General features: G+C 42.3%; 1 protein-coding gene across 1 annotated transcript; it reads right to left on the bottom strand.

Annotated features, from left to right (window-relative positions):
- Positions 1 to 10,554: 10,554 nt before the first annotated feature.
- LOC310878585 (extracellular calcium-sensing receptor-like) lies at positions 10,555 to 27,215 on the bottom strand (the record flags this gene model as incomplete). The annotated part of the gene is made up of 9 exons (XM_083792934.1): positions 10,555 to 11,468; positions 11,565 to 11,688; positions 12,027 to 12,251; positions 13,864 to 14,139; positions 14,715 to 14,906; positions 15,925 to 16,194; positions 18,029 to 18,115; positions 21,026 to 21,335; positions 27,013 to 27,215. The coding sequence occupies 9 exons, from the start codon at positions 27,213 to 27,215 to the stop codon at positions 10,555 to 10,557; spliced, it is 2,601 nt and encodes an 866-aa protein (XP_083649060.1).
- Positions 27,216 to 27,873: the final 658 nt, after the last annotated feature.

The raw sequence follows: 27,873 nt of genomic DNA, 5'->3' as shown, positions 1-27,873 counted from the left end.
TTGTTGTCATGTTGTTGTCATGTTGTTGCCTGTGTTGTCATGTTGTTGTCATGTTGTTGTCATGTTGTTGCCCTGTGTGGTCATGTTGTTGTCATGTTGTTGTCATGTTGTTGTCATGTTGTTGCCCTGTGTGGTCATGTTGTTGTCATGTTGTTGTCATGTTGTGGTCATGTTGTTGCCCTGTGTGGTCATGTTGTTGTCATGTTGTTGCCCTGTGTGGTCATGTTGTTGTCATGTTGTTGCCCTGTGTGGTCATGTTGTTGTCATGTTGTTGTCATGTTGTTGCCCTGTGTGGTCATGTTGTTGTCATGTTGTTGCCCTGTGTGGTCATGTTGTTGTCATGTTGTTGTCATGTTGTTGCCCTGTGTGGTCATGTTGTTGTCATGTTGTTGTCATGTTGTTGTCATGTTGTTGTCATGTTGTTGCCCTGTGTGGTCATGTTGTTGTCATGTTGTTGTCATGTTGTTGTCATGTTGTTGTCATGTTGTGGTCATGTTGTTGTCATGTTGTTGCCCTGTGTGGTCATGTTGTTGTCATGTTGTTGTCATGTTGTTGCCCTGTGTGGTCATGTTGTTGTCATGTTGTTGTCATGTTGTTGCCCTGTGTGGTCATGTTGTTGTCATGTTGTTGTCATGTTGTTGCCCTGTGTTGTCATGTTGTTGTCATGTTGTTGTCATGTTGTTGCCCTGTGTGGTCATGTTGTTGTCATGTTGTTGTCATGTTGTTGCCCTGTGTGGTCATGTTGTTGTCATGTTGTTGCCCTGTGTGGTCATGTTGTTGTCATGTTGTTGCCCTGTGTGGTCATGTTGTTGTCATGTTGTTGTCATGTTGTGGTCATGTTGTTGTCATGTTGTTGTCATGTTGTTGCCCTGTGTGGTCATGTTGTTGTCATGTTGTTGTCATGTTGTTGCCCTGTGTGGTCATGTTGTTGTCATGTTGTTGCCCTGTGTGGTCATGTTGTTGTCATGTTGTTGCCCTGTGTGGTCATGTTGTTGTCATGTTGTTGTCATGTTGTGGTCATGTTGTTGTCATGTTGTTGTCATGTTGTTGTCATGTTGTTGTCATGTTGTTGTCATGTTGTTGTCATGTTGTTGCCCTGTGTGGTCATGTTGTTGTCATGTTGTTGTCATGTTGTTGCCCTGTGTGGTCATGTTGTTGTCATGTTGTTGCCCTGTGTGGTCATGTTGTTGTCATGTTGTTGTCATGTTGTTGTCATGTTGTTGTCATGTTGTTGTCATGTTGTTGCCCTGTGTGGTCATGTTGTTGTCATGTTGTTGCCCTGTGTGGTCATGTTGTTGTCATGTTGTTGCCCTGTGTGGTCATGTTGTTGTCATGTTGTTGCCCTGTGTGGTCATGTTGTTGTCATGTTGTTGTCATGTTGTGGTCATGTTGTTGTCATGTTGTTGCCCTGTGTGGTCATGTTGTTGTCATGTTGTTGCCCTGTGTGGTCATGTTGTTGTCATGTTGTTGCCCTGTGTGGTCATGTTGTTGTCATGTTGTTGCCCTGTGTGGTCATGTTGTTGTCATGTTGTTGCCCTGTGTGGTCATGTTGTTGTCATGTTGTTGCCCTGTGTGGTCATGTTGTTGTCATGTTGTTGTCCTGTGTGGTCATGTTGTTGTCATGTTGTTGTCCTGTGTGGTCATGTTGTTGTCATGTTGTTGTCATGTTGTTGTCATGTTGTTGTCATGTTGTTGCCCTGTGTGGTCATGTTGTTGTCATGTTGTTGTCATGTTGTGGTCATGTTGTTGTCATGTTGTTGCCCTGTGTGGTCATGTTGTTGTCATGTTGTTGCCCTGTGTGGTCATGTTGTTGTCATGTTGTTGCCCTGTGTGGTCATGTTGTTGTCATGTTGTTGCCCTGTGTGGTCATGTTGTTGTCATGTTGTTGCCCTGTGTGGTCATGTTGTTGTCATGTTGTTGTCCTGTGTGGTCATGTTGTTGTCATGTTGTTGTCATGTTGTTGTCATGTTGTTGTCATGTTGTTGCCCTGTGTGGTCATGTTGTTGTCATGTTGTTGTCATGTTGTTGCCCTGTGTGGTCATGTTGTTGTCATGTTGTTGTCATGTTGTTGTCATGTTGTTGCCCTGTGTGGTCATGTTGTTGTCATGTTGTTGTCATGTTGTTGTCATGTTGTTGCCCTGTGTGGTCATGTTGTTGTCATGTTGTTGTCATGTTGTTGCCCTGTGTGGTCATGTTGTTGTCATGTTGTTGCCCTGTGTGGTCATGTTGTTGTCATGTTGTTGTCATGTTGTTGTCATGTTGTTGTCATGTTGTTGCCCTGTGTGGTCATGTTGTTGCCCTGTGTGGTCATGTTGTTGTCATGTTGTTGTCATGTTGTTGTCATGTTGTTGCCCTGTGTGGTCATGTTGTTGTCATGTTGTTGTCATGTTGTTGCCCTGTGTGGTCATGTTGTTGTCATGTTGTTGCCCTGTGTGGTCATGTTGTTGTCATGTTGTTGTCATGTTGTTGTCATGTTGTTGCCCTGTGTGGTCATGTTGTTGTCATGTTGTTGTCATGTTGTTGTCATGTTGTTGCCCTGTGTGGTCATGTTGTTGTCATGTTGTTGTCATGTTGTTGTCATGTTGTTGCCCTGTGTTGTCATGTTGTTGTCATGTTGTTGTCATGTTGTTGCCCTGTGTGGTCATGTTGTGGTCATGTTGTGGTCATGTTGTTGTCATGTTGTTGTCATGTTGTTGTCATGTTGTTGTCATGTTGTTGCCCTGTGTGGTCATGTTGTTGTCATGTTGTGGTCATGTTGTTGTCATGTTGTTGTCATGTTGTTGTCATGTTGTTGTCATGTTGTTGCCCTGTGTTGTCATGTTGTTGTCATGTTGTTGTCATGTTGTTGCCCTGTGTGGTCATGTTGTTGTCATGTTGTTGTCATGTTGTTGTCATGTTGTTGCCCTGTGTGGTCATGTTGTTGTCATGTTGTTGTCATGTTGTGGTCATGTTGTTGCCCTGTGTGGTCATGTTGTTGTCATGTTGTTGCCCTGTGTGGTCATGTTGTTGTCATGTTGTTGCCCTGTGTGGTCATGTTGTTGTCATGTTGTTGTCATGTTGTTGCCCTGTGTGGTCATGTTGTTGTCATGTTGTTGCCCTGTGTGGTCATGTTGTTGTCATGTTGTTGTCATGTTGTTGCCCTGTGTGGTCATGTTGTTGTCATGTTGTTGTCATGTTGTTGTCATGTTGTTGTCATGTTGTTGCCCTGTGTGGTCATGTTGTTGTCATGTTGTTGCCCTGTGTTGGTCATGTTGTTGTCATGTTGTTGTCATGTTGTGGTCATGTTGTTGTCATGTTGTTGCCCTGTGTGGTCATGTTGTTGTCATGTTGTTGTCATGTTGTTGCCCTGTGTTGTCATGTTGTTGTCATGTTGTTGTCATGTTGTTGCCCTGTGTGGTCATGTTGTTGTCATGTTGTTGTCATGTTGTTGCCCTGTGTGGTCATGTTGTTGTCATGTTGTTGTCATGTTGTTGCCCTGTTGTTGTCATGTTGTTGTCATGTTGTTGTCATGTTGTTGCCCTGTGTGGTCATGTTGTTGTCATGTTGTTGTCATGTTGTTGCCCTGTGTGGTCATGTTGTTGTCATGTTGTTGCCCTGTGTGGTCATGTTGTTGTCATGTTGTTGTCATGTTGTTGCCCTGTGTGGTCATGTTGTTGTCATGTTGTTGCCCTGTGTGGTCATGTTGTTGTCATGTTGTTGTCATGTTGTGGTCATGTTGTTGTCATGTTGTTGTCATGTTGTTGTCATGTTGTTGTCATGTTGTTGCCCTGTGTGGTCATGTTGTTGTCATGTTGTTGTCATGTTGTGGTCATGTTGTTGTCATGTTGTTGTCATGTTGTTGTCATGTTGTTGTCATGTTGTTGCCCTGTGTGGTCATGTTGTTGTCATGTTGTTGTCATGTTGTTGTCATGTTGTTGCCCTGTGTGGTCATGTTGTTGTCATGTTGTTGCCCTGTGTGGTCATGTTGTTGTCATGTTGTTGTCATGTTGTTGCCCTGTGTGGTCATGTTGTTGTCATGTTGTTGCCCTGTGTGGTCATGTTGTTGTCATGTTGTTGTCATGTTGTGGTCATGTTGTTGTCATGTTGTTGTCATGTTGTTGTCATGTTGTTGTCATGTTGTTGTCATGTTGTTGTCATGTTGTTGCCCTGTGTGGTCATGTTGTTGTCATGTTGTTGTCATGTTGTTGCCCTGTGTGGTCATGTTGTTGTCATGTTGTTGCCCTGTGTGGTCATGTTGTTGTCATGTTGTTGTCATGTTGTTGTCATGTTGTTGTCATGTTGTTGTCATGTTGTTGCCCTGTGTGGTCATGTTGTTGTCATGTTGTTGCCCTGTGTGGTCATGTTGTTGTCATGTTGTTGCCCTGTGTGGTCATGTTGTTGTCATGTTGTTGCCCTGTGTGGTCATGTTGTTGTCATGTTGTTGTCATGTTGTGGTCATGTTGTTGTCATGTTGTTGCCCTGTGTGGTCATGTTGTTGTCATGTTGTTGCCCTGTGTGGTCATGTTGTTGTCATGTTGTTGCCCTGTGTGGTCATGTTGTTGTCATGTTGTTGCCCTGTGTGGTCATGTTGTTGTCATGTTGTTGTCATGTTGTTGTCATGTTGTTGCCCTGTGTGGTCATGTTGTTGTCATGTTGTTGCCCTGTGTGGTCATGTTGTTGTCATGTTGTTGTCCTGTGTGGTCATGTTGTTGTCATGTTGTTGCCCTGTGTGGTCATGTTGTTGTCATGTTGTTGTCATGTTGTTGCCCTGTGTGGTCATGTTGTTGTCATGTTGTTGTCATGTTGTTGTCATGTTGTTGCCCTGTGTGGTCATGTTGTTGTCATGTTGTTGTCATGTTGTTGTCATGTTGTTGCCCTGTGTGGTCATGTTGTTGTCATGTTGTTGCCCTGTGTTGTCATGTTGTTGTCATGTTGTTGTCATGTTGTTGCCCTGTGTGGTCATGTTGTTGTCATGTTGTTGCCCTGTGTGGTCATGTTGTTGTCATGTTGTTGCCCTGTGTGGTCATGTTGTTGTCATGTTGTTGCCCTGTGTGGTCATGTTGTTGTCATGTTGTTGTCATGTTGTTGCCCTGTGTGGTCATGTTGTTGTCATGTTGTTGTCATGTTGTTGTCATGTTGTTGCCCTGTGTGGTCATGTTGTTGTCATGTTGTTGTCATGTTGTTGTCATGTTGTTGCCCTGTGTGGTCATGTTGTTGTCATGTTGTTGTCATGTTGTTGTCATGTTGTTGCCCTGTGTTGTCATGTTGTTGTCATGTTGTTGTCATGTTGTTGCCCTGTGTGGTCATGTTGTTGTCATGTTGTTGTCATGTTGTTGCCCTGTGTGGTCATGTTGTTGTCATGTTGTTGTCATGTTGTTGTCATGTTGTTGTCATGTTGTTGTCATGTTGTTGCCCTGTGTTGTCATGTTGTTGTCATGTTGTTGTCATGTTGTTGCCCTGTGTGGTCATGTTGTTGTCATGTTGTTGTCATGTTGTTGCCCTGTGTGGTCATGTTGTTGTCATGTTGTTGCCCTGTGTGGTCATGTTGTTGTCATGTTGTTGCCCTGTGTGGTCATGTTGTTGTCATGTTGTTGTCATGTTGTTGTCATGTTGTTGTCATGTTGTTGTCATGTTGTTGCCCTGTGTGGTCATGTTGTTGTCATGTTGTTGCCCTGTGTGGTCATGTTGTTGTCATGTTGTTGCCCTGTGTGGTCATGTTGTTGTCATGTTGTTGTCATGTTGTTGTCATGTTGTTGCCCTGTGTGGTCATGTTGTTGTCATGTTGTTGCCCTGTGTTGTCATGTTGTTGTCATGTTGTTGTCATGTTGTGGTCATGTTGTTGTCATGTTGTTGCCCTGTGTGGTCATGTTGTTGTCATGTTGTTGTCATGTTGTTGCCCTGTGTTGTCATGTTGTTGTCATGTTGTTGTCATGTTGTTGCCCTGTGTGGTCATGTTGTTGTCATGTTGTTGTCATGTTGTTGCCCTGTGTGGTCATGTTGTGGTCATGTTGTTGTCATGTTGTTGTCATGTTGTTGTCATGTTGTTGTCATGTTGTTGCCCTGTGTGGTCATGTTGTTGTCATGTTGTTGTCATGTTGTTGCCCTGTGTGGTCATGTTGTTGTCATGTTGTTGCCCTGTGTGGTCATGTTGTTGTCATGTTGTTGCCCTGTGTGGTCATGTTGTTGTCATGTTGTTGTCATGTTGTTGCCCTGTGTGGTCATGTTGTTGTCATGTTGTTGCCCTGTGTTGTCATGTTGTTGTCATGTTGTTGTCATGTTGTGGTCATGTTGTTGTCATGTTGTTGCCCTGTGTGGTCATGTTGTTGTCATGTTGTTGTCATGTTGTTGCCCTGTGTTGTCATGTTGTTGTCATGTTGTTGTCATGTTGTTGTCATGTTGTTGTCATGTTGTTGCCCTGTGTGGTCATGTTGTTGTCATGTTGTTGTCATGTTGTTGTCATGTTGTTGCCCTGTGTTGTCATGTTGTTGTCATGTTGTTGTCATGTTGTTGTCATGTTGTTGCCCTGTGTGGTCATGTTGTTGTCATGTTGTTGTCATGTTGTTGCCCTGTGTGGTCATGTTGTTGTCATGTTGTTGTCATGTTGTTGTCATGTTGTTGCCCTGTGTGGTCATGTTGTTGTCATGTTGTTGTCATGTTGTTGCCCTGTGTGGTCATGTTGTTGTCATGTTGTTGCCCTGTGTGGTCATGTTGTTGTCATGTTGTTACCCTGTGTGGTCATGTTGTTGTCATGTTGTTGTCATGTTGTTGTCATGTTGTTGTCATGTTGTTGTCATGTTGTTGCCCTGTGTGGTCATGTTGTTGTCATGTTGTGGTCATGTTGTTGTCATGTTGTTGTCATGTTGTTGTCATGTTGTTGCCCTGTGTGGTCATGTTGTTGTCATGTTGTTGTCATGTTGTTGCCCTGTGTGGTCATGTTGTTGTCATGTTGTTGTCATGTTGTTGTCATGTTGTTGCCCTGTGTGGTCATGTTGTTGTCATGTTGTTGTCATGTTGTTGCCCTGTGTGGTCATGTTGTTGTCATGTTGTTGCCCTGTGTGGTCATGTTGTTGTCATGTTGTTGCCCTGTGTGGTCATGTTGTTGTCATGTTGTTGTCATGTTGTTGTCATGTTGTTGTCATGTTGTTGTCATGTTGTTGCCCTGTGTGGTCATGTTGTTGTCATGTTGTGGTCATGTTGTTGTCATGTTGTTGTCATGTTGTTGTCATGTTGTTGCCCTGTGTGGTCATGTTGTTGTCATGTTGTTGTCATGTTGTTGTCATGTTGTTGTCATGTTGTTGCCCTGTGTGGTCATGTTGTTGTCATGTTGTTGTCATGTTGTTGCCCTGTGTGGTCATGTTGTTGTCATGTTGTTGCCCTGTGTGGTCATGTTGTTGTCATGTTGTTGTCATGTTGTTGTCATGTTGTTGTCATGTTGTTGCCCTGTGTGGTCATGTTGTTGTCATGTTGTTGTCATGTTGTTGCCCTGTGTGGTCATGTTGTTGTCATGTTGTTGCCCTGTGTGGTCATGTTGTTGTCATGTTGTTGTCATGTTGTTGTCATGTTGTTGCCCTGTGTGGTCATGTTGTTGTCATGTTGTTGTCATGTTGTTGTCATGTTGTTGTCATGTTGTTGTCATGTTGTTGCCCTGTGTGGTCATGTTGTTGTCATGTTGTTGTCATGTTGTTGCCCTGTGTGGTCATGTTGTTGTCATGTTGTGGTCATGTTGTTGCCCTGTGTGGTCATGTTGTTGTCATGTTGTTGTCATGTTGTTGTCATGTTGTTGTCATGTTGTTGTCATGTTGTTGCCCTGTGTGGTCATGTTGTTGTCATGTTGTTGCCCTGTGTGGTCATGTTGTTGTCGTCATGTTGTTGTCATGTTGTTGCCCTGTGTGGTCATGTTGTTGTCATGTTGTCATGTTGTTGCCCTGTGTGGTCATGTTGTTGTCATGTTGTTGTCATGTTGTTGCCCTGTGTGGTCATGTTGTTGTCATGTTGTTGCCCTGTGTGGTCATGTTGTTGTCATGTTGTTGTCATGTTGTTGTCATGTTGTTGCCCTGTGTGGTCATGTTGTTGTCATGTTGTCATGTTGTTGCCCTGTGTGGTCATGTTGTTGTCATGTTGTTGTCATGTTGTTGCCCTGTGTGGTCATGTTGTTGTCATGTTGTTGCCCTGTGTGGTCATGTTGTTGTCATGTTGTTGCCCTGTGTGGTCATGTTGTTGTCATGTTGTTGTCATGTTGTTGCCCTGTGTGGTCATGTTGTTGTCATGTTGTTGTCATGTTGTTGTCATGTTGTTGTCATGTTGTTGCCCTGTGTGGTCATGTTGTTGTCATGTTGTTGCCCTGTGTGGTCATGTTGTTGTCATGTTGTTGCCCTGTGTGGTCATGTTGTTGTCATGTTGTTGTCATGTTGTTGCCCTGTGTGGTCATGTTGTTGTCATGTTGTTGCCCTGTGTTGTCATGTTGTTGTCATGTTGTTGTCATGTTGTTGCCCTGTGTGGTCATGTTGTTGTCATGTTGTTGTCATGTTGTTGCCCTGTGTGGTCATGTTGTTGTCATGTTGTTGTCATGTTGTTGTCATGTTGTTGTCATGTTGTTGCCCTGTGTGGTCATGTTGTTGTCATGTTGTTGCCCTGTGTGGTCATGTTGTTGTCATGTTGTTGTCATGTTGTTGCCCTGTGTGGTCATGTTGTTGTCATGTTGTTGTCATGTTGTTGCCCTGTGTGGTCATGTTGTTGTCATGTTGTTGTCATGTTGTTGTCATGTTGTTGCCCTGTGTGGTCATGTTGTTGTCATGTTGTTGCCCTGTGTGGTCATGTTGTTGTCATGTTGTTGCCCTGTGTGGTCATGTTGTTGTCATGTTGTTGCCCTGTGTGGTCATGTTGTTGTCATGTTGTTGCCCTGTGTGGTCATGTTGTTGTCATGTTGTTGCCCTGTGTTGTCATGTTGTTGTCATGTTGTTGTCATGTTGTTGCCCTGTGTGGTCATGTTGTTGTCATGTTGTTGTCATGTTGTTGCCCTGTGTGGTCATGTTGTTGTCATGTTGTTGCCCTGTGTGGTCATGTTGTTGTCATGTTGTTGTCATGTTGTTGCCCTGTGTGGTCATGTTGTTGTCATGTTGTTGTCATGTTGTTGCCCTGTGTGGTCATGTTGTTGTCATGTTGTTGTCATGTTGTTGTCATGTTGTTGTCATGTTGTTGCCCTGTGTGGTCATGTTGTTGTCATGTTGTTGCCCTGTGTGGTCATGTTGTTGTCATGTTGTTGCCCTGTGTGGTCATGTTGTTGTCATGTTGTTGTCATGTTGTTGTCATGTTGTTGCCCTGTGTGGTCATGTTGTTGTCATGTTGTTGTCATGTTGTTGCCCTGTGTGGTCATGTTGTTGTCATGTTGTGGTCATGTTGTTGCCCTGTGTGGTCATGTTGTGGTCATGTTGTTGCCCTGTGTGGTCATGTTGTTGTCATGTTGTGGTCATGTTGTTGCCCTGTGTGGTCATGTTGTTGTCATGTTGTTGCCCTGTGTGGTCATGTTGTTGTCATGTTGTTGCCCTGTGTGGTCATGTTGTTGTCATGTTGTTGTCATGTTGTTGTCATGTTGTTGCCCTGTGTGGTCATGTTGTTGTCATGTTGTTGTCATGTTGTTGTCATGTTGTTGCCCTGTGTGGTCATGTTGTTGTCATGTTGTTGTCATGTTGTTGTCATGTTGTTGCCCTGTGTGGTCATGTTGTTGTCATGTTGTTGTCATGTTGTTGTCATGTTGTTGCCCTGTGTGGTCATGTTGTTGTCATGTTGTTGTCATGTTGTGGTCATGTTGTTGCCCTGTGTGGTCATGTTGTTGTCATGTTGTTGTCATGTTGTGGTCATGTTGTTGCCCTGTGTGGTCATGTTGTTGTCATGTTGTTGCCCTGTGTGGTCATGTTGTTGCCCTGTGTGGTCATGTTGTTGTCATGTTGTTGCCCTGTGTGGTCATGTTGTTGTCATGTTGTTGCCCTGTGTGGTCATGTTGTTGCCCTGTGTGGTCATGTTGTTGTCATGTTGTTGTCATGTTGTGGTCATGTTGTTGCCCTGTGTGGTCATGTTGTTGTCATGTTGTTGTCATGTTGTTGCCCTGTGTGGTCATGTTGTTGTCATGTTGTTGCCCTGTGTGGTCATGTTGTTGTCATGTTGTTGCCCTGTGTGGTCATGTTGTGGTCATGTTGTTGTCATGTTGTTGCCCTGTGTGGTCAACAGGGAAACACAAACATATGTTCTTGTACTGTATTATAGTATTATATTTAATGCCGGCTCTGTGCATGACTGTAGCTCTTCACATTGGATGTTGTTTCAAAAGCCACTGAGGCAGCTTGACCCACAGATACAGTAGGGTTTATACGGTACTTATACTAACTAGAAACACTGGGAGTCAGCAACTGACATAACCTTTTTAAACGTTAAAATTCACTTTTGGCATTTGTTGAATATGCCTCAATCTGGCTCTGGCCCAAACAGGGACACTATAGCTTTTCAAGAGGTCACTTTACACCGAAGAGTCAACTCTTGTCCTGTTTTCTCATGTTCTGATGCATGTTTGATTCTGTAGAATTATGTCTTGGCGGCACCTCGACCCATGATGGACTTCTTGGTGTTTTTCTCGGGTTTCAAAAGGATTATATAACACTTTGGTCCAAACAGCGCCACCAGAATGCCAAAACTAGACGCTAAGATAGCAAATATCTCCACTACATCTGCATATTTGCCTGGAGAGCTGATATATGCTGGGATGAAGGCTATCCACACGGCGCAGAAGATCAACATGCTGAACGTGATTAACTTTGCTTCGTTGAAGTTGTCTGGAAGATTCCGTGCCATGAATGCTAGGAGGAAGCTGAGGAGTGCCAGTAAACCAATGTAACCTAACAACACTCCAAAACCAACTGTTGATCCAACATCACACTCATAGACTATCTTATCACTGTGGTATTGAGTGTTTTTATAAGGAGTTGGTGAGGCAGACACAAGCCAGGCTATGCAGATTATTGCCTGGATGGAAGTAAGAACAAGGACTGTTCCTCTCTGCTGCATGGCACCAAACAACTTCATGATGTCTGCACCCCCAGGCTTGGAGGCCTTGAACACAGCCAACACCACCATAGTCTTTACCAGGATACAGGAGACACACAACACAAAGCTGATCCCGAATGCAGCATGTCTCAGCTGACAAGTCCAGAGCATGGGACGGCCAATGAACAGAAGCGAACACAAAAAGCACAGTTTGAGTGACAACAAGAGAAGGTAACTTAGTTCGGAGTTGTTGGCGCGCACCATGGGCGTGCTTCGATGACGGATGAAGACTCCCAGGGCAATGGCACAGATGAGAGTTCCTAGCAATGAGATGGTTGTCAAGGCGATACCCAGGGCCTCATGGAAGGAGAGGAACTCCACGCTCTTAGGGACACAGTGGTCACGCTGGGGACTGGACCAGAAGTCCTCTGGACAACCGGTGCACTCTGTGGAGTCTGAGGACAAGAGGGCAAGATTAAATCATTCATATCATTCTATTCTAAAGAGAATCCACTGTACATACTGTATAGCTATGCATGATTTAAACCTACCAGTCTCATTGCTGATCTCTCCCTCAGAGCAAGCGATGCAGTCAAAGCAGCAGACAGGTTCTCCTTTCCTTCTGGCCACACGGGTTCCAGGAGAACAGCTGTCACTGCACACCGACCGAGGAGGCTATGGAGGAAATAGTAAAGATATCGTTCAGCACACATTATAAACAGAAGAACATGTTTACTCCCTGTAACACTTTTTAAACACATAAACGTGTTTACAATAAATGTTTTTACAATCCAAGTCAGTCATATAGGTGTTTAGAATTTGAACACTAGGTGTTCTCGTGAGGTGTTTGAGTGAACTTGTGTTCTACTGTATTTTATGACCATTAATAGTTTAGTTTAGGTTTAAACGCGTCACATGTTCCAGGGATTTACAGTCTATATTACATTCACATCATGAGCTCGACATTAGTTGTGTTAGGGACGACCTGTGTATATGTGTACAGTGTAAGTGACCTTTTTGACTCCAACGTCCCAAAATATTCTGTCTTCCTCCAGGACCAGTTCTTCAGCTCCGGAGGCCGACTTCTTGTACAGGCCTACGTTGCGAATCTCCCCACTTCCGTCAGGGAGCCACACCCAGTTCATCACATCGTAGCTTGGTAAAGGATCGCCATTTTCGTCAAACGACACCTGATCACCAACTGATGTGAAGTTGATCTTTTCCAGGTAATACACAAGCTAGAAATGGTGATGAGCAGAATCATGATATTTTTAAACGGTGTACTACACTGTACGCAATTGTTACGACGACTTTATGCCATAATTGCTGCAAAGTAGCGATGCTCCGATCAGGTTTTTTGGGACCGATCCCGATCGCCAATCGTTTTTCTCATGATTGGCTGATACCGATCTTGTGTCCAAGGGGAAGATTTGAATATTTCCAAAATGATTTATATGTCAAAACCCATGTCAAAACTCTTCCTGTGTGTGTGTGTGTGGGGAGGAAGGGGGGAGGAGGGGAGGAAGGGGGTGATGTTTAAGCCTGTCACAATCTGAGTGAATATCGGCTGATATTATCAGAGCATCTCTACTGCCAAGTCCTTCTGTTGTTTATGCCCTGATTCTCTGTTTAGCGGTCTTGTTTCTTAGACTAATCTGATTCTCTGTTTAGCGGTCTTGTTTCTTAGACTAATCTGATTCTCTGTTTAGCGGTCTTCTTTCTGAGACTAATCTGATTCTCTGTTTAGCGGTCTTCTTTCTGAGACTAATCTGATTTGTCTTCTTTCTGAGACTAATCTGATTTGTCTTGTTTCTGAGACTAATCTGATTTGTCTTCTTTCTGAGACTAATCTGATTTGTCTTCTTTCTGAGACTAATCTGATTTGTCTTCTTTCTGAGACTAATCTGATTTGTCTTCTTTCTGAGACTAATCTGATTTGTCTTCTTTCTGAGACTAATCTGATTTGTCTTCTTTCTGAGACTAATCCGATTTGTCTTCTTTCTGAGACTAATCTGATTTGTCTTCTTTCTGAGACTAATCTGATTCTCTGTTTTTAACTGTCTTCTTTCTGAGACTCTTTTTTTGCACTACTACAGCCATAAACATGTAGGGCCCTATTTTCCATCATGCGCTATCCCTTGGCACTACCAGTGAATCACACAAGGCCTAAACGGTATCTTACGGTGCTGCGTTGTGTTTGGTCCAACGTACGGTCCAACGCACGGTCCAACGTACGGTCCGACAGGCGTTGGTCCGACACCCCAAACCCTAACCTGACCCTAACCTCATTGAGGCAATTACTATTACAATATCTCACTGTAAGAAAATCTACACTACTTCTTTCATCCTTCTTTGCCTATAGAGCACCGAAGTCTGGCGTAGATATCGCTAGAGGGCGCATGTGGGTTCATGTACTTTTTATTTGCGTTGTAATCCCCATAGGGGGGATTTTAGATCGCCTCCTATAAGAACTGTTTTTGAAAAATAACCATATCACCCCGGCCGCTTCACTCATATGGATATGAAGAATCAACTGACTGAGAGAAAACGCTATTGTTACTGCTGCTGAATTTATATTCACTAGAAACAGACTGTATCATATATGAGTGACTGACTGTTGCAAACCTCCCTGACAATAACGCCGAGACAGCTTGTTTATTTTTGGTCCACAATTGCTTATATGAAACGATTTTAAGATGTTATTCTCCATAGAGAAATCACTTCCGTGAACCAGGCAGAACCAGGGCATGAGCGAGTGACGTCAGGTCTTCTATTCGATCTATTCTTTGTGATTTATTTGACCAATTATAAGCATACTGTGTGAAGTGTGTGGAGTCATATATGTCCCACCTGCCATGGCTGTATGGTCTGCAGAGTGGCACAGCTGTGCCCAGGGAAAGGCCCTCTTCCTGGGACACACTGCAGCATGGCATGGAGGGCGTGGGCCAGCGCGTACACAGCCTTGTACGCGTAACACTCGACCCTGAGGTCGGACATGTCCAACATGTTGGTGTCTGCCGTCTCCAGGTCCTCTTCTCCACTACACACCCTTCCACCAGCGTCCAGCCACTCGGGCGGAAGGGGCGCAAATTTACACCGAAATGTTTGCTCCCAAAACTGCCTCACCTGAAGAAACACACGATGAAGAGTTAAGAGCATATGCTGTCGTTAAAGGGCTATAGAGTCTAAGGGCATTGTGGTAGAGGTTTGGGTTGTGTTACATTTGATCTGTCAATGTCACTCGTTTGGCACGTAAACAAACATAAACTAAGCAAATTCAGACAATCATTTATAGAACATACCAACAACCCAGTAGTCCTATACTGTGTTTTTCTTTTCCTTTTTTTTCCTAAAAATGTTAACTTCCTCTTGATTTTTCTATTAGGACTTTTACGGATATTCAAATGGTAAAATGAATGCTGAGGGAAAACTCTCCCATCTAACGTTTCAAGTCATTACAATGAATGTCTACATCAAAACAAAATGGCAAGAACTCCATCCATATCACGTCAAACTGGCCCGAATAAAATTAAGCAAACCGTTTATATTCAATCATTCTGCATCAAAGCCCCGCCAAATACGTATCGGATCGTCGTATAATTAAGGGAGGTCGAACCCACAGCCCTAATAAACAGAATTCCTTGAGAATATTGAAAAACAGACGTATATAGTTTTGAAATGAGCGGAAATAAAAGACTCACGATGCCATTTTCTTGGTTGTCAGGCTTGGTCGTTAAGATGAACTCCCGGAGGCCCGGGATCTCTCCACGACGGACTGCCGTTCCCAGCGTGCCTCTGAGGTATGGCATGAACTGAGGAGTCATGAGGATGGTGTCTGTGGTCCACGGCTCGCTGGCTACCCACTGCAGGCCCGAGGCGTCCTGCTTCACCACCTGTTGAGAGAGAGAGTGTGTGCGTGGGCGTGTGCGTGTGCGTGTGTGCGCGTGTGTGTGTGTGTGTGCGTGTGTGGATGGATGCTTGCTACAGATACTTGCTACAGAGCAGAAGCTGACACTCCATTTTACAGAAAAACTCATTCAGGACCACATCAGGGTGTCATAAATGATACACACATCACATTCTTTGCATCATTACATTCTATCCATATTACGTGTTTCGCATGTAGTGGAAAGTTCTAATGCATATTTCATATCATATGCAATTCTGAACATCACAGTATATGCATATCAGGACTGTAGGAATTCTACTGTGGGGTCTGGAATTAATCAGACAGATTCAGATTGGCTGGTTCTCACCTTTTCTGAAAACCTGCTTCACGCAAAATGATATGTCTGCCCTCTCTCTCAGAACAGTCCCTAACACCAACCTCCTCCATCAGAGACTGCATGTTGAGGCCAGTATACCCCATAGACTTCATGCAGAACAGTCCCTAACACCAACCTCCTCCATCAGAGACTGCATGTTGAGGCCAGTAAACCCCGTAGACTTCAGAACAGTCCCTAACACCAACCTCCTCCATCAGAGACTGCATGTTGAGGCCAGTAAACCCCGTAGACTTCAGAACAGTCCCTAACACCAACCTCCTCCATCAGAGACTGCATGTTGAGGCCAGTATACCCCATAGACTTAATGCAGAACAGTCCCTATAACACCAACCTCCTCCATCAGAGACTGCATGTTGAGGCCAGTATACCCCATAGACTTAATGCAGAACAGTCCCTAACACCAACCTCCTCCATCAGAGACTGCATGTTGAGGCCAGTATACCCCATAGACTTAATGCAGAACAGTCCCTATAACACCAACCTCCTCCATCAGAGACTGCATGTTGAGGCCAGTATACCCCATAGACTTAATGCAGAACAGTCCCTAACACCAACCTCCTCCATCAGAGACTGCATGTTGAGGCCAGTAAACCCCATGGACTTCAGAACAGTCCCTAACACCAACCTCCTCCATCAGAGACTGCATGTGGATGCCGTAGACGAACCCGATGACCACGCGCGCCGTAGACGCCTTCATGACGCCGACGATCCTGCTCAGCTGGACCGGGTCGTGGTCGAAGGGCAGCACCTCCAGGTAGGCCAGACAGCCCAGCCCGGACCGGGCCAGGTCCGTCTGGAAGGAGCGCGCCGCGTAGCGGCCGTAGTCGTCGTCGGCTATCAGCAGCCCCGCCCACGTCCAGCCGAAACGCTTCATGATCAGGACCATGGCGCGCACCTGGAGGACGGATCGGATGAATGAGTCAATAATGTATATAACAACATTATTATTGTTGTTATACTGCCGGTGTCCGGCTGTAGAGAGCACCGAGCCGGTGACCATGGACGTTAGAGATCCACCCGGGTAATGTGTATAGAACATGTTATACTGCTTCATAGTACCATTCACCTGGTAGGTAATGTGTATAGAACATGTTATACTGCTTCATAGTACCAACTATGAATTCACCTGGTAATGTGCATAGAACATGTTATACTGCTTCATAGTACCAACTATGAATTCACCTGGTAATGTGTATAGAACATGTTATACTGCTTCATAGTACCAACTATGAATTCACCTGGTAATGTGCATAGAACATGTTATACTGCTTCATAGTACCATTCACCTGGTAGGGTAATGTGTATAGAACATGTTACTACTTCATAGTACCATTCACCTGGTAGGTAATGTGTATAGAACATGTTATACTACTTCATAGTACCATTCACCTGGTAGGTAATGTGTATAGAACATGTATAATGCTTCATAGTACCATTCACCTGGTAGGTAATGTGTATAGAACATGTTATACTGCTTCATAGTACCATTCACCTGGTAGGTAATGTGCATAGAACATGTTATACTGCTTCATAGTACCATTCACCTGGTAGGTAATGTGTATAGAACATGTTATACTGCTTCATAGTACCATTCACCTGGTAGGTAATGTGTATAGAACATGTATAATGCTTCATAGTACCATTCACCTGGTAGGTAATGTGTATAGAACATGTTATACTGCTTCATAGTACCATTCACCTGGTAGGTAATGTGTATAGAACATGTTATACTGCTTCATAGTACCATTCACCTGGTAGGTAATGTGTATAGAACATGTATAATGCTTCATAGTACCATTCACCTAGTGGTAATGTGTATAGAACATGTTATACTGCTTCATAGTACCATTCACCTGGTAGGTAATGTATATAGAACATGTATAATTCTTCATAGTACCATTCACCTGGTAGGTAATGTGTATAGAACATGTATACTGCTTCATAGTACCATTCACCTGGTAGGTAATGTGTATAGAACATGTATAATGCTTCATAGTACCATTCACCTGGTAGGGTAATGTGTATAGAACATGTATAATGCTTCATAGTACCATTCACCTGGTAGGTAATGTGTATAGAACATGTTATACTGCTTCATAGTACCATTCACCTGGTAGGTAATGTGTATATAACATGTATAATGCTTCATAGTACCATTCACCTGGTAGGTAATGTGTATAGAACATGTTATACTGCTTCATAGTACCATTCACCTGGTAGGTAATGTGCATAGAACATGTTATACTGCTTCATAGTACCATTCACCTGGTAGGTAATGTGTATAGAACATGTTATACTGCTTCATAGTACCATTCACCTGGTAGGTAATGTGTATAGAACATGTTATACTGCTTCATAGTACCATTCACCTGGTAGGTAATGTGTATAGAACATGTATAATGCTTCATAGTACCATTCACCTGGTAGGTAATGTGTATAGAACATGTATAATGCTTCATAGTACCATTCACCTGGTAGGTAATGTGTATAGAACATGTTATAATGCTTCATAGTACCATTCACCTGGTAGGTAATGTGTATAGAACATGTTATACTGCTTCATAGTACCATTCACCTGGTAGGTAATGTGTATAGAACATGTTATACTGCTTCATAGTACCATTCACCTGGTAGGTAATGTGTATAGAACATGTATAATGCTTCATAGTACCATTCACCTGGTAGGTAATGTGTATAGAACATGTATAATGCTTCATAGTACCATTCACCTGGTAGGCGTCGCTTGGGACTGTTCTGAAGAAGGAAGGGAACTGCTTGCGGTCACTCAGACACGAGCAGGTGGAATAGTAACTTACCTGAAAAACAAAAAAAATAATACTAATAATACTACATTGGTTCTTTCTTTTCTTTTCATGAATCATCTCTGGAACCATTTCTCCTGGGGGTAGAGGGGGGTAGAGTGTCCCCCCCCCCCCCCCCCCCCCCCCCCCCCCGGATGACAACCCCAACCCTGTGACCTCGCCCAGAGTCAGTGTCCTTGAAGCATGAAGACTCTGCTGAACTCCTAATGGCTTCCCCATGTGAAGGTTGGTGCCTTGCATGGTTTCCTCTGTCGGTGTATGAATGTGTGTGTGTGAACGGGTGAATGCAATGCACAACAATCATGCACTGTGGCCCCTCTGGAGTGAGACAGTAACATGCACTGTGGCCCCCTCTGGAGTGAGACAGTAACATGCACTGTGGCCCCCTCTGGAGTGAGACAGTAACATGCACTGTGGCCCCTCTGGAGTGAGACAGTAACATGCACTGTGGCTCCTCTGGAGTGAGACAGTAACATGCACTGTGGCCCCTCTGGAGTGAGACAGTAACATGCACTGTGGCCCCCTCTGGAGTGAGACAGTAACATGCACTGTGGCCCCCTCTGGAGTGAGACAGTAACATGCACTGTGGCCCCTCTGGAGTGAGACGGTAACATGCACTGTGGCCCCCTCTGGAGTGAGACGGTAACATGCACTGTGGCCCCTCTGGAGTGAGACAGTAACATGCACTGTGGCCCCCTCTGGAGTGAGACGGTAACATGCACTGTGGCCCCTCTGGAGTGAGACAGTAACATGCACTGTGGCCCCCTCTGGAGTGAGACAGTAACATGCACTGTGGCCCCTCTGGAGTGATTGTGGAAACATATTGGCCCTCACCATGCAGCGTCACAGTTGCACCAGCCCCTGGTTTAGAATGTTCTAGATGATGGAAATATCAATAACCAACTATAGTCACGATGAAGCATATGATACTAAAATAGGTCATGGTATAGAAGCCAAGGGGATTGGAGCCTATATTAAAATCAGACACAGTGTGTGTCACTCCAGTGGAAACCTCGTATATGAATCTGATCTCAGGTCAGAACGGGTTATAATCAGACACAGTGTGTTGTCCAGTGGAAACCTCGTATATGAATCTGATCTCAGGTCAGAACGGGTTATAATCAGACACAGTGTGTTGTCCAGTGGAAACCTCGTATATGAATCTGATCTCAGGTCAGAATGGGTTATAATCAGACACAGTGTGTTGTCCAGTGGAAACCTCGTATGTGAATCTGATCTCAGGTCAGAATGGGTTATAATCAGACACAGTGTGTTGTCCAGTGGAAACCTCGTATATGAATCTGATCTCAGGTCAGAATGGGTTATAATCAGACACAGTGTGTTGTCCAGTGGAAACCTCGTATATGAATCTGATCTCAGGTCAGAATGGGTTCTAATCAGAATCTGATCTCAGGTCAGAATGGGTTATAATCAGACACAGTGTGTTGTCCAGTGGAAACCTCGTATATGAATCTGATCTCAGGTCAGAATGGGTTATAATCAGACACAGTGTGTGTTGTCCAGTGGAAACCTCGTATATGAATCTCATCTCAGGTCAGAATGGGTTATAATCAGACACAGTGTGTTGTCCAGTGGAAACCTCGTATATGAATCTGATCTCAGGTCAGAATGGGTTATAATCAGACACAGTGTGTTGTCCAGTGGAAACCTCGTATATGAATCTGATCTCAGGTCAGAATGGGTTCTAATCAGACACAGTGTGTTGTCCAGTGGAAACCTCGTATATGAATCTGATCTCAGGTCAGAATGGGTTCTAATCAGACAGTGTGTTGTCCAGTGGAAACCTCGTATATGAATCTGATCTCAGGTCAGAATGGGTTATAATCAGACACAGTGTGTTGTCCAGTGGAAACCTCGTATATGAATCTGATCTCAGGTCAGAATGGGTTCTAATCAGAATCTGATCTCAGGTCAGAATGGGTTATAATCAGACACAGTGTGTTGTCCAGTGGAAACCTCGTGTATGAATCTGATCTCAGGTCAGAATGGGTTCTAATCAGACACAGTGTGTTGTCCAGTGGAAACCTCGTATATGAATCTGATCTCGGGTCAGAATGGGTTATAATCAGACACAGTGTGTTGTCCAGTGGAAACCTCGTATATGAATCTGATCTCAGGTCAGAATGGGTTATAATCAGACACAGTGTGTTGTCCAGTGGAAACCTCGTATATGAATCTGATCTCAGGTCAGAATGGGTTATAATCAGACACAGTGTGTGTTGTCCAGGGGAAACCTCGTATATGAATCTGATCTCAGGTCAGAACGGGTTATAATCAGACACAGTGTGTTGTCCAGTGGAAACCTCGTATATGAATCTGATCTCAGGTCAGAACGGGTTATAATCAGACACAGTGTGTTGTCCAGTGGAAACCTCGTATATGAATCTGATCTCAGGTCAGAACGGGTTATAATCAGACACAGTGTGTTGTCCAGTGGAAACCTCGTATATGAATCTGATCTCAGGTCAGAATGGGTTATAATCAGACACAGTGTGTGTTGTCCAGGGGAAACCTCGTATATGAATCTGATCTCAGGTCAGAACGGGTTATAATCAGACACAGTGTGTTGACCAGTGGAAACCTCGTATATGAATCTGATCTCAGGTCAGAACGAGTTCTAATCAGACACAGTGTGTTGACCAGTGGAAACCTCGTATATGAATCTGATCTCAGGTCAGAACGGGTTATAATCAGACACAGTGTGTTGTCCAGTGGATAAACCTCGTATATGAATCTGATCTCAGGTCAGAATGGGATAAAGTGAAACTCACCATGGGCACTCTGTACAGCCCTACGATGCTGGAGATGGAGATGGAGTGAAACTCACCATGGGCACTCTGTACAGCCCTACGATGCTGGAGATGGAGATGGAGTGAAACTCACCATGGGCACTCTGTACAGCCCTACGATGCTGGAGATGGAGATGGAGTGCGTGGCGACGGAGTCGCCCACGATGCCCAGCACGGGGGGGGACCCCGCGCAGCCCCCCCCCTCCCCCCCCTCCTCCTCCTGGAAGCGCTGGTCTCGGCCGCTGATCAGCGACAGCGCGGCGCGGACCGCCACGCCCAGCGTGATGCAGTTGTCCAGCATGCTGTAGCCCAGCGTGACGTTGGGCAGGAGGCCCGGGGCGGCGTTGATCTCCTCCACGGCCAGAGCCATGGCCATGGCCCGCCGGAAGCCTTCCACGTGGAACCTGACACGAAACAACAACACATATCATCAGACCCCATTTAACCCATTCTGACCTGAGATCAGATTCTGAACCCTTCCACGTGGAAACTGACACCACAAAACACAACACAGAACCCATTTAGGCCTGACCTCGACATTTAACCCATTCTGACCTGCAGATCAGATTCTAAAAATGTCTTCTATACATCCTGACAGTTTTTCATTCTGACCTGAGATCAGATTCTAAAAATGTCAGTCGCTCTTCGATTTTTCAAAAATAGCAGACCTACAAGCTCGTAGCGCGCCACTCGGTGGCGCGCTATGAGCTTGTAGATCTGCTATTTTTCAATAGCTAAAGCACAGACAAAAATAGAAAAGGGACCACCGCTCATCTGCTGAAAAAAACTTTAGGGAGGTGCTGGAGCCACAAAAGGAATATGAGGGAAAATAAAGGGAAGCTCCGCACACTCAGATCTGCGCACAATCAGATCTGAGTGTGCGGAGCTTCCCTTTATTTTCCCTCAATAGCTAAAGCACGACATGATGCTAACACCAAAAGGGGTTAAAAAAAATCTTCTAAATCCTCCAGTTTTCTGAAATAAATATTTTCACGATTTTTCAAAAATAGCAGACGTATACAAGCTCGTAGCGCGCCACCGAGTGGCGCGCTACGAGCTTGTAGATCTGCTATTTTTCAATAGCTAAATTATAACAATGTTTAAAACCCAAAATGGGTTAAAACCCTATGTTTCTATGTCAGTGGTGCTGAACCTTTTTCATGTCAAGGACCCCCAGAATTATCTATCAGACCCCCATCTGAAAATATGTTGTTCCAGGGACCCCCAGAAGCAAAGATTTGAGTTAAAAACGTTCGCTCTGAAAGAATATATACTCAAAGATTTGTGCCACATTTCAAAAAGCCCAAATTAACAGCTTGAACAGATCTACAAGCTCACACTATTAAATATACTGTACGGTAAAGTTAAATCTGACCTATAAGACTGCATGCAGTGCAGACACCATAGCTGTTATACTTATAATGTAATTTTCAGAATGGACAAAGTTATTATAAATTTTAATTTTTAGAATGAGATCACATCGACATCGGTGACATCGGTTATTATCGGCCATAACAGCAATGAATGATGATATCGGATATCGGCCAAAATGTCTCAACGGCAAATCACTAATATTTATCTTTGTAGAAATAAACAACATCAACTATTACTAATCCTGTTGGTATACTGCCCTACAAATCACTAATATTTATCTTTGTAGAAATAAACAACATCAACTACTACTAATCCTGTTGGTATAGTGCCCTAAAAAAACACTAATATTTATCTTTGTAGAAATAAACAACATCAACTATTACTAATCCTGTTGGTATAGTGCCCTAAAAAACACTAATATTTATCTTTGTAGAAATAAACAACATCAACTATTACTAATCCTGTTGGTATAGTGCCCTAAAAAACACTAATATTTATCTTTGTAGAAATAAACAACATCAACTATTACTAATCCTAATCCTGTTGGTATACTGCCCTAAAAAACACTAATATTTATCTTTGTAGAAATAAACAACATCAACTACTACTAATCCTGTTGGTATACTGCCCTAAAAAACACTAATATTTATCTTTGTAGAAATAAACAACATCAACTATTACTAATCCTGTTGGTATAGTGCCCTAAAAAACACTAATATTTATCTTTGTAGAAATAAACAACATCAACTACTACTAATCCTGTTGGTATACTGCCCTAAAAAACACTAATATTTATCTTTGTAGAAATAAACAACATCAACTACTACTAATCCTGTTGGTATACTGCCCTAAAAAACACAAATATTTATCTTTGTAGAAATAAACAACATCAACTATTACTAATCCTGTTGGTATAGTGCCCTAAAAAACACAAATATTTATCTTTGTAGAAATAAACAACATCAACTATTACTAATCCTGTTGGTATACTGCCCTAAAAAACACTAATATTTATCTTTGTAGAAATAAACAACATCAACTATTACTAATCCTGTTGGTATAGTGCCCTAAAAAACACTAATATTTATCTTTGTAGAAATAAACAACATCAACTACTACTAATCCTGTTGGTATACTGCCCTAAAAAACACAAATATTTATCTTTGTAGAAATAAACAACATCAACTATTACTAATCCTGTTGGTATACTGCCCTAAAAAACACTAATATTTATCTTTGTAGAAATAAACAACATCAACTACTACTAATCCTGTTGGTATACTGCCCTAAAAAACACTAATATTTATCTTTGTAGAAATAAACAACATCAACTACTACTAATCCTGTTGGTATACTGCCCTAAAAAACACTAATATTTATCTTTGTAGAAATAAACAACATCAACTATTACTAATCCTGTTGGTATAGTGCCCTAAAAAACACTAATATTTATCTTTGTAGAAATAAACAACATCAACTACTACTAATCCTGTTGGTATACTGCCCTAAAAAACACAAATATTTATCTTTGTAGAAATAAACAACATCAACTACTACTAATCCTGTTGGTATAGTGCCCTAAAAAACACAAATATTTATCTTTGTAGAAATAAACAACATCAACTATTACTAATCCTGTTGGTATACTGCCCTAAAAAACACAAATATTTATCTTTGTAGAAATATACAACATCAACTACTACTAATCCTGTTGGTATACTGCCCTAAAAAACACAAATATTTATCTTTGTAGAAATAAACAACATCAACTATTACTAATCCTGTTGGTATAGTGCCCTAAAAAACACAAATATTTATCTTTGTAGAAATAAACAACATCAACTATTACTAATCCTGTTGGTATACTGCCCTAAAAAACACAAATATTTATCTTTGTAGAAATAAACAACATCAACTATTACTAATCCTGTTGGTATACTGCCCTAAAAAACACAAATATTTATCTTTGTAGAAATAAACAACATCAACTACTACTAATCCTGTTGGTATACTGCCCTAAAAAACACTAATATTTATCTTTGTAGAAATAAACAACATCAACTACTACTAATCCTGTTGGTATACTGCCCTAAAAAACACTAATATTTATCTTTGTAGAAATAAACAACATCAACTATTACTAATCCTGTTGGTATACTGCCCTAAAAAACACTAATATTTATCTTTGTAGAAATAAACAACATCAACTATTACTAATCCTGTTGGTATAGTGCCCTACAAATCACTAATTGTAGAAATAAACAACATCAACTTGTTGCTATACTGCCCTACAAAGCAGGAACTACATGTACGGACACAGACTTATTTGTTTATATCCCAAAGGTCAAATTATAGCCTTTGTGATTTCGGTGGTGAAAACAATTACCTCAAGAACATCTATTTATACAATTAGTGTAATATCACTCATTTCATTTGCCGATATCTCATTTGGCTGAGCAGTTGAAACACGTTTAAACCCAATATAGGCCCCCGGCCTTTTTTGCCGCAATTTCTCCTTGCAAGGCCAAGGGCAGCATTATGTGACCGGATTTGACTGAGGGGCTGCCATTGGATTTTTATCTTCATTTTTGTTTTTTCATGTCATGGAAGGGAGGGAATCATATAGCTTCAAATTGACATATTGGTTGTTCAGTTTGACCCACCAGTTTTGGAGATATGGCTTATAGAGTAATGTCTGGCAGAGAAACGAGCGAGTTGAGAAAACAGGCTTGAAAGGTTCACTTCTGTGGTCTCTAACATTACACCTAGCTACATGTTTAAGCATTTATTTCATATTTACATGTCTTCTGTGGTCTCTAACATTACACCTAGCTACATGTTTAAGCATTTATTTCATATTTACATGTCTTCTGTGGTCTCTAACATTACACCTATAGCTACATGTTTAAGCATTTATTTCATATTTACATGTCTTCTGTGGTCTCTAACATTACACCTATAGCTACATGTTTAAGCATTTATTTCATATTTACATGTCTTCTGTGGACTCTAACATTACACCTAGCTACATGTTTAAGCATTTATTTCATATTTACATGTCTTCTGTGGTCTCTTAACATTACACCTAGCTACATGTTTAAGCATTTATTTAAATTTTAGCTCTGACATTTATTTCAGACATGCTCTAGTATGTGAAGCGTCTCACATACTACTGTCTACTGTCTCATTTTGGATTTTCTTTTTTTTTCTTTTTTTTTTCTTTAAGAAAACAGTTTTTCTACTCTGGTGAAAAGCTGGAGGCTGCACAACAGCAGCCCCTCAGTCAAATCTGGTCACATTCTTTATTACATTTTTTATGTAACCTTTATTTAACCCGTAAAAACACATTGAGACGGCGTCTCTTTTACAAGTGGGAACTGAAGGCCAAGAGGCAGAAATAAAATTACACCTCAATACCACATCAATGTTACATTTTGGACCAGCAAATACAACAACCTTAATACACCTTAAAGTACCTATGCATAAATACAACACCCATAATACACCTCAAAGTACCTATGCATAAATACAACATCCATAATACACCTTAAAGTACCTATGAATAAATACAACATCCATAATACACCTTAAAGTACCTATGCATAAATACAACATCCATAATACACCTTAAAGTACCTACACTGTAAATCCCTGGAACATGTGACGCGTTTAAACCTAAACACCATGTGTGTAATAATAAAATGCCAAATGTTTATTAATGGTCATAAAATACAGTAGAACACGAGTTCACTCAAACACCTCACGAGAACACCTAGTGTTTGAATTCTAAACACCTATAATATGACTGACTTTGATTGTAAAAACTAAACACGTTTATGTGTTTAAAAAGTGTTACAGGTGATTAAACATGTTCTTCTGTTTATAATCTAAACACTGCGACACGTTTAAAAAGTGTTACAAATATGTGTTTAAAACAGTTTATAACCTAAACGCTATGAACATGGGCTATAGTACATATCTAACATGAACATGAACATGGGCTATAGTACATTATCTAAACATGTGCAGGTGTTGGACTGTTACATCTAAGATGATCCTTTTGGAACTTCTCAGGGGAACTTTCAAAGCCACACATATATATATATATATATTAGAGCTGGGACTCGATTAAAATAATTAATCTAATTAATCAGAGGCTTTGCGATTAATTCATCTAGATTAATCGCATTTTAATCGCATATCAATATTCAACCCGAGAACAGCGAGAAACCTTTTTTTTAATGTTTTTTGGTATCCCAGTGAATCAACGAATAGTGACTACAGGATACCACTCATTTTCAACATTTTACTGTCATTAATATACCTGTTGTTGAAATAATAATAAAAAGTCACCCCATTCTGTGTTGCCTAGAACTGGAGGTCTGAAAAAACATTAGTAACAGTAACAAGTACATCTCAGTGACATCACACAGCTGTACTTACTTCATATTGTTACTGTTTTTTGTCAGACCTCCAGTTCTAGGCAACACAAAATGGGGTGACTTTTTATTATTTCCAGTTTTCAGTAAAAAAAAGGTGCGATTAATTTATCTGTAGTTAATCGCGATTAATTTTTCTGTAGTTAATTAATCTAAATTAATCGCAATTAGTCCCGGCCCTAATATATATATATACTATCCATTGATACAAGCTCCCTGTCCCTCTCTGGCACGCTGTTCTGTTCTGTGCGTGATGTAGGATACTCACCCGTAGCAGGTCAACTCCTGTTGCCTGGAGGTGAAGGCCAGCTCGGGGGAGACAGAGTAGTAGTGGATGGGGAACAGGCCGCCCAGGATGACGTCCCCGGCCTTGTGCATCCGGCTGAGATTGAACGGGGTCTGCAGCTCGCAGGAGGCCCAGGCCGCTGAGGAAGACGTGGCTGAAGAGACTGGAGGGAACAACAACAACATCATCAAGGTCAAGTACAGGAGGTGTGTGTCTAGAGGAAGCCTCATGACTGTATGTGTGTTCTCTCTCCTCTGTCTAGAAGCCCCTTTTCCCCCGAACTCTTTGTCCAGTGGATAGATTTTATACACATCCCCGTGCCATCCCCTGTGCCACCTAGAAGTACGACACCCATCTGGGCGGGAGGGGAGGCAGACCTATATGGGCAGGGCTTAAACCCATTTAGACCTGAATTAGACATTTAAAAAAAAAATGTCTTCTAAAGTTTTCTGAAAACCCCATTGTTTCTGTATCAGCGGTGCTCAATATTTCATGTCAAGGACCCCAAACATTATTATGCAATTGGCCGCCGACTCCCATCTGAAAATATGCAGTTCCAGGGACCCCCTCAGAAGCAAAGATTTGAGCCGTGCTATGTGCTTGTAGATCTACTGTATACTTGTTCAATAGCTAAAGAATAACATAATGCTTAAAACACCGAAAGGGGTTCCCGCCCAGAACGGCTTAACGTATACATTAACAGATCTGTAGTTCTGTACGTGATGTTTTCTTGTTTTGACAGTTGCCACTCATCATTCCTTTAGGACCCAGCGATACCATGTACAAGGCGGCCCGTGTTTAGACACCGCATGGCTCACATTGTAAGTCGTGGCAGCGTAAGGA

Source organism: Protomyctophum parallelum (genome assembly GCF_964188405.1).
Source record: "Protomyctophum parallelum genome assembly, chromosome: 21".
NCBI lineage: Eukaryota > Metazoa > Chordata > Actinopteri > Myctophiformes > Myctophidae > Protomyctophum > Protomyctophum parallelum.
This window is presented reverse-complemented; position numbering and strand designations above follow the sequence as displayed.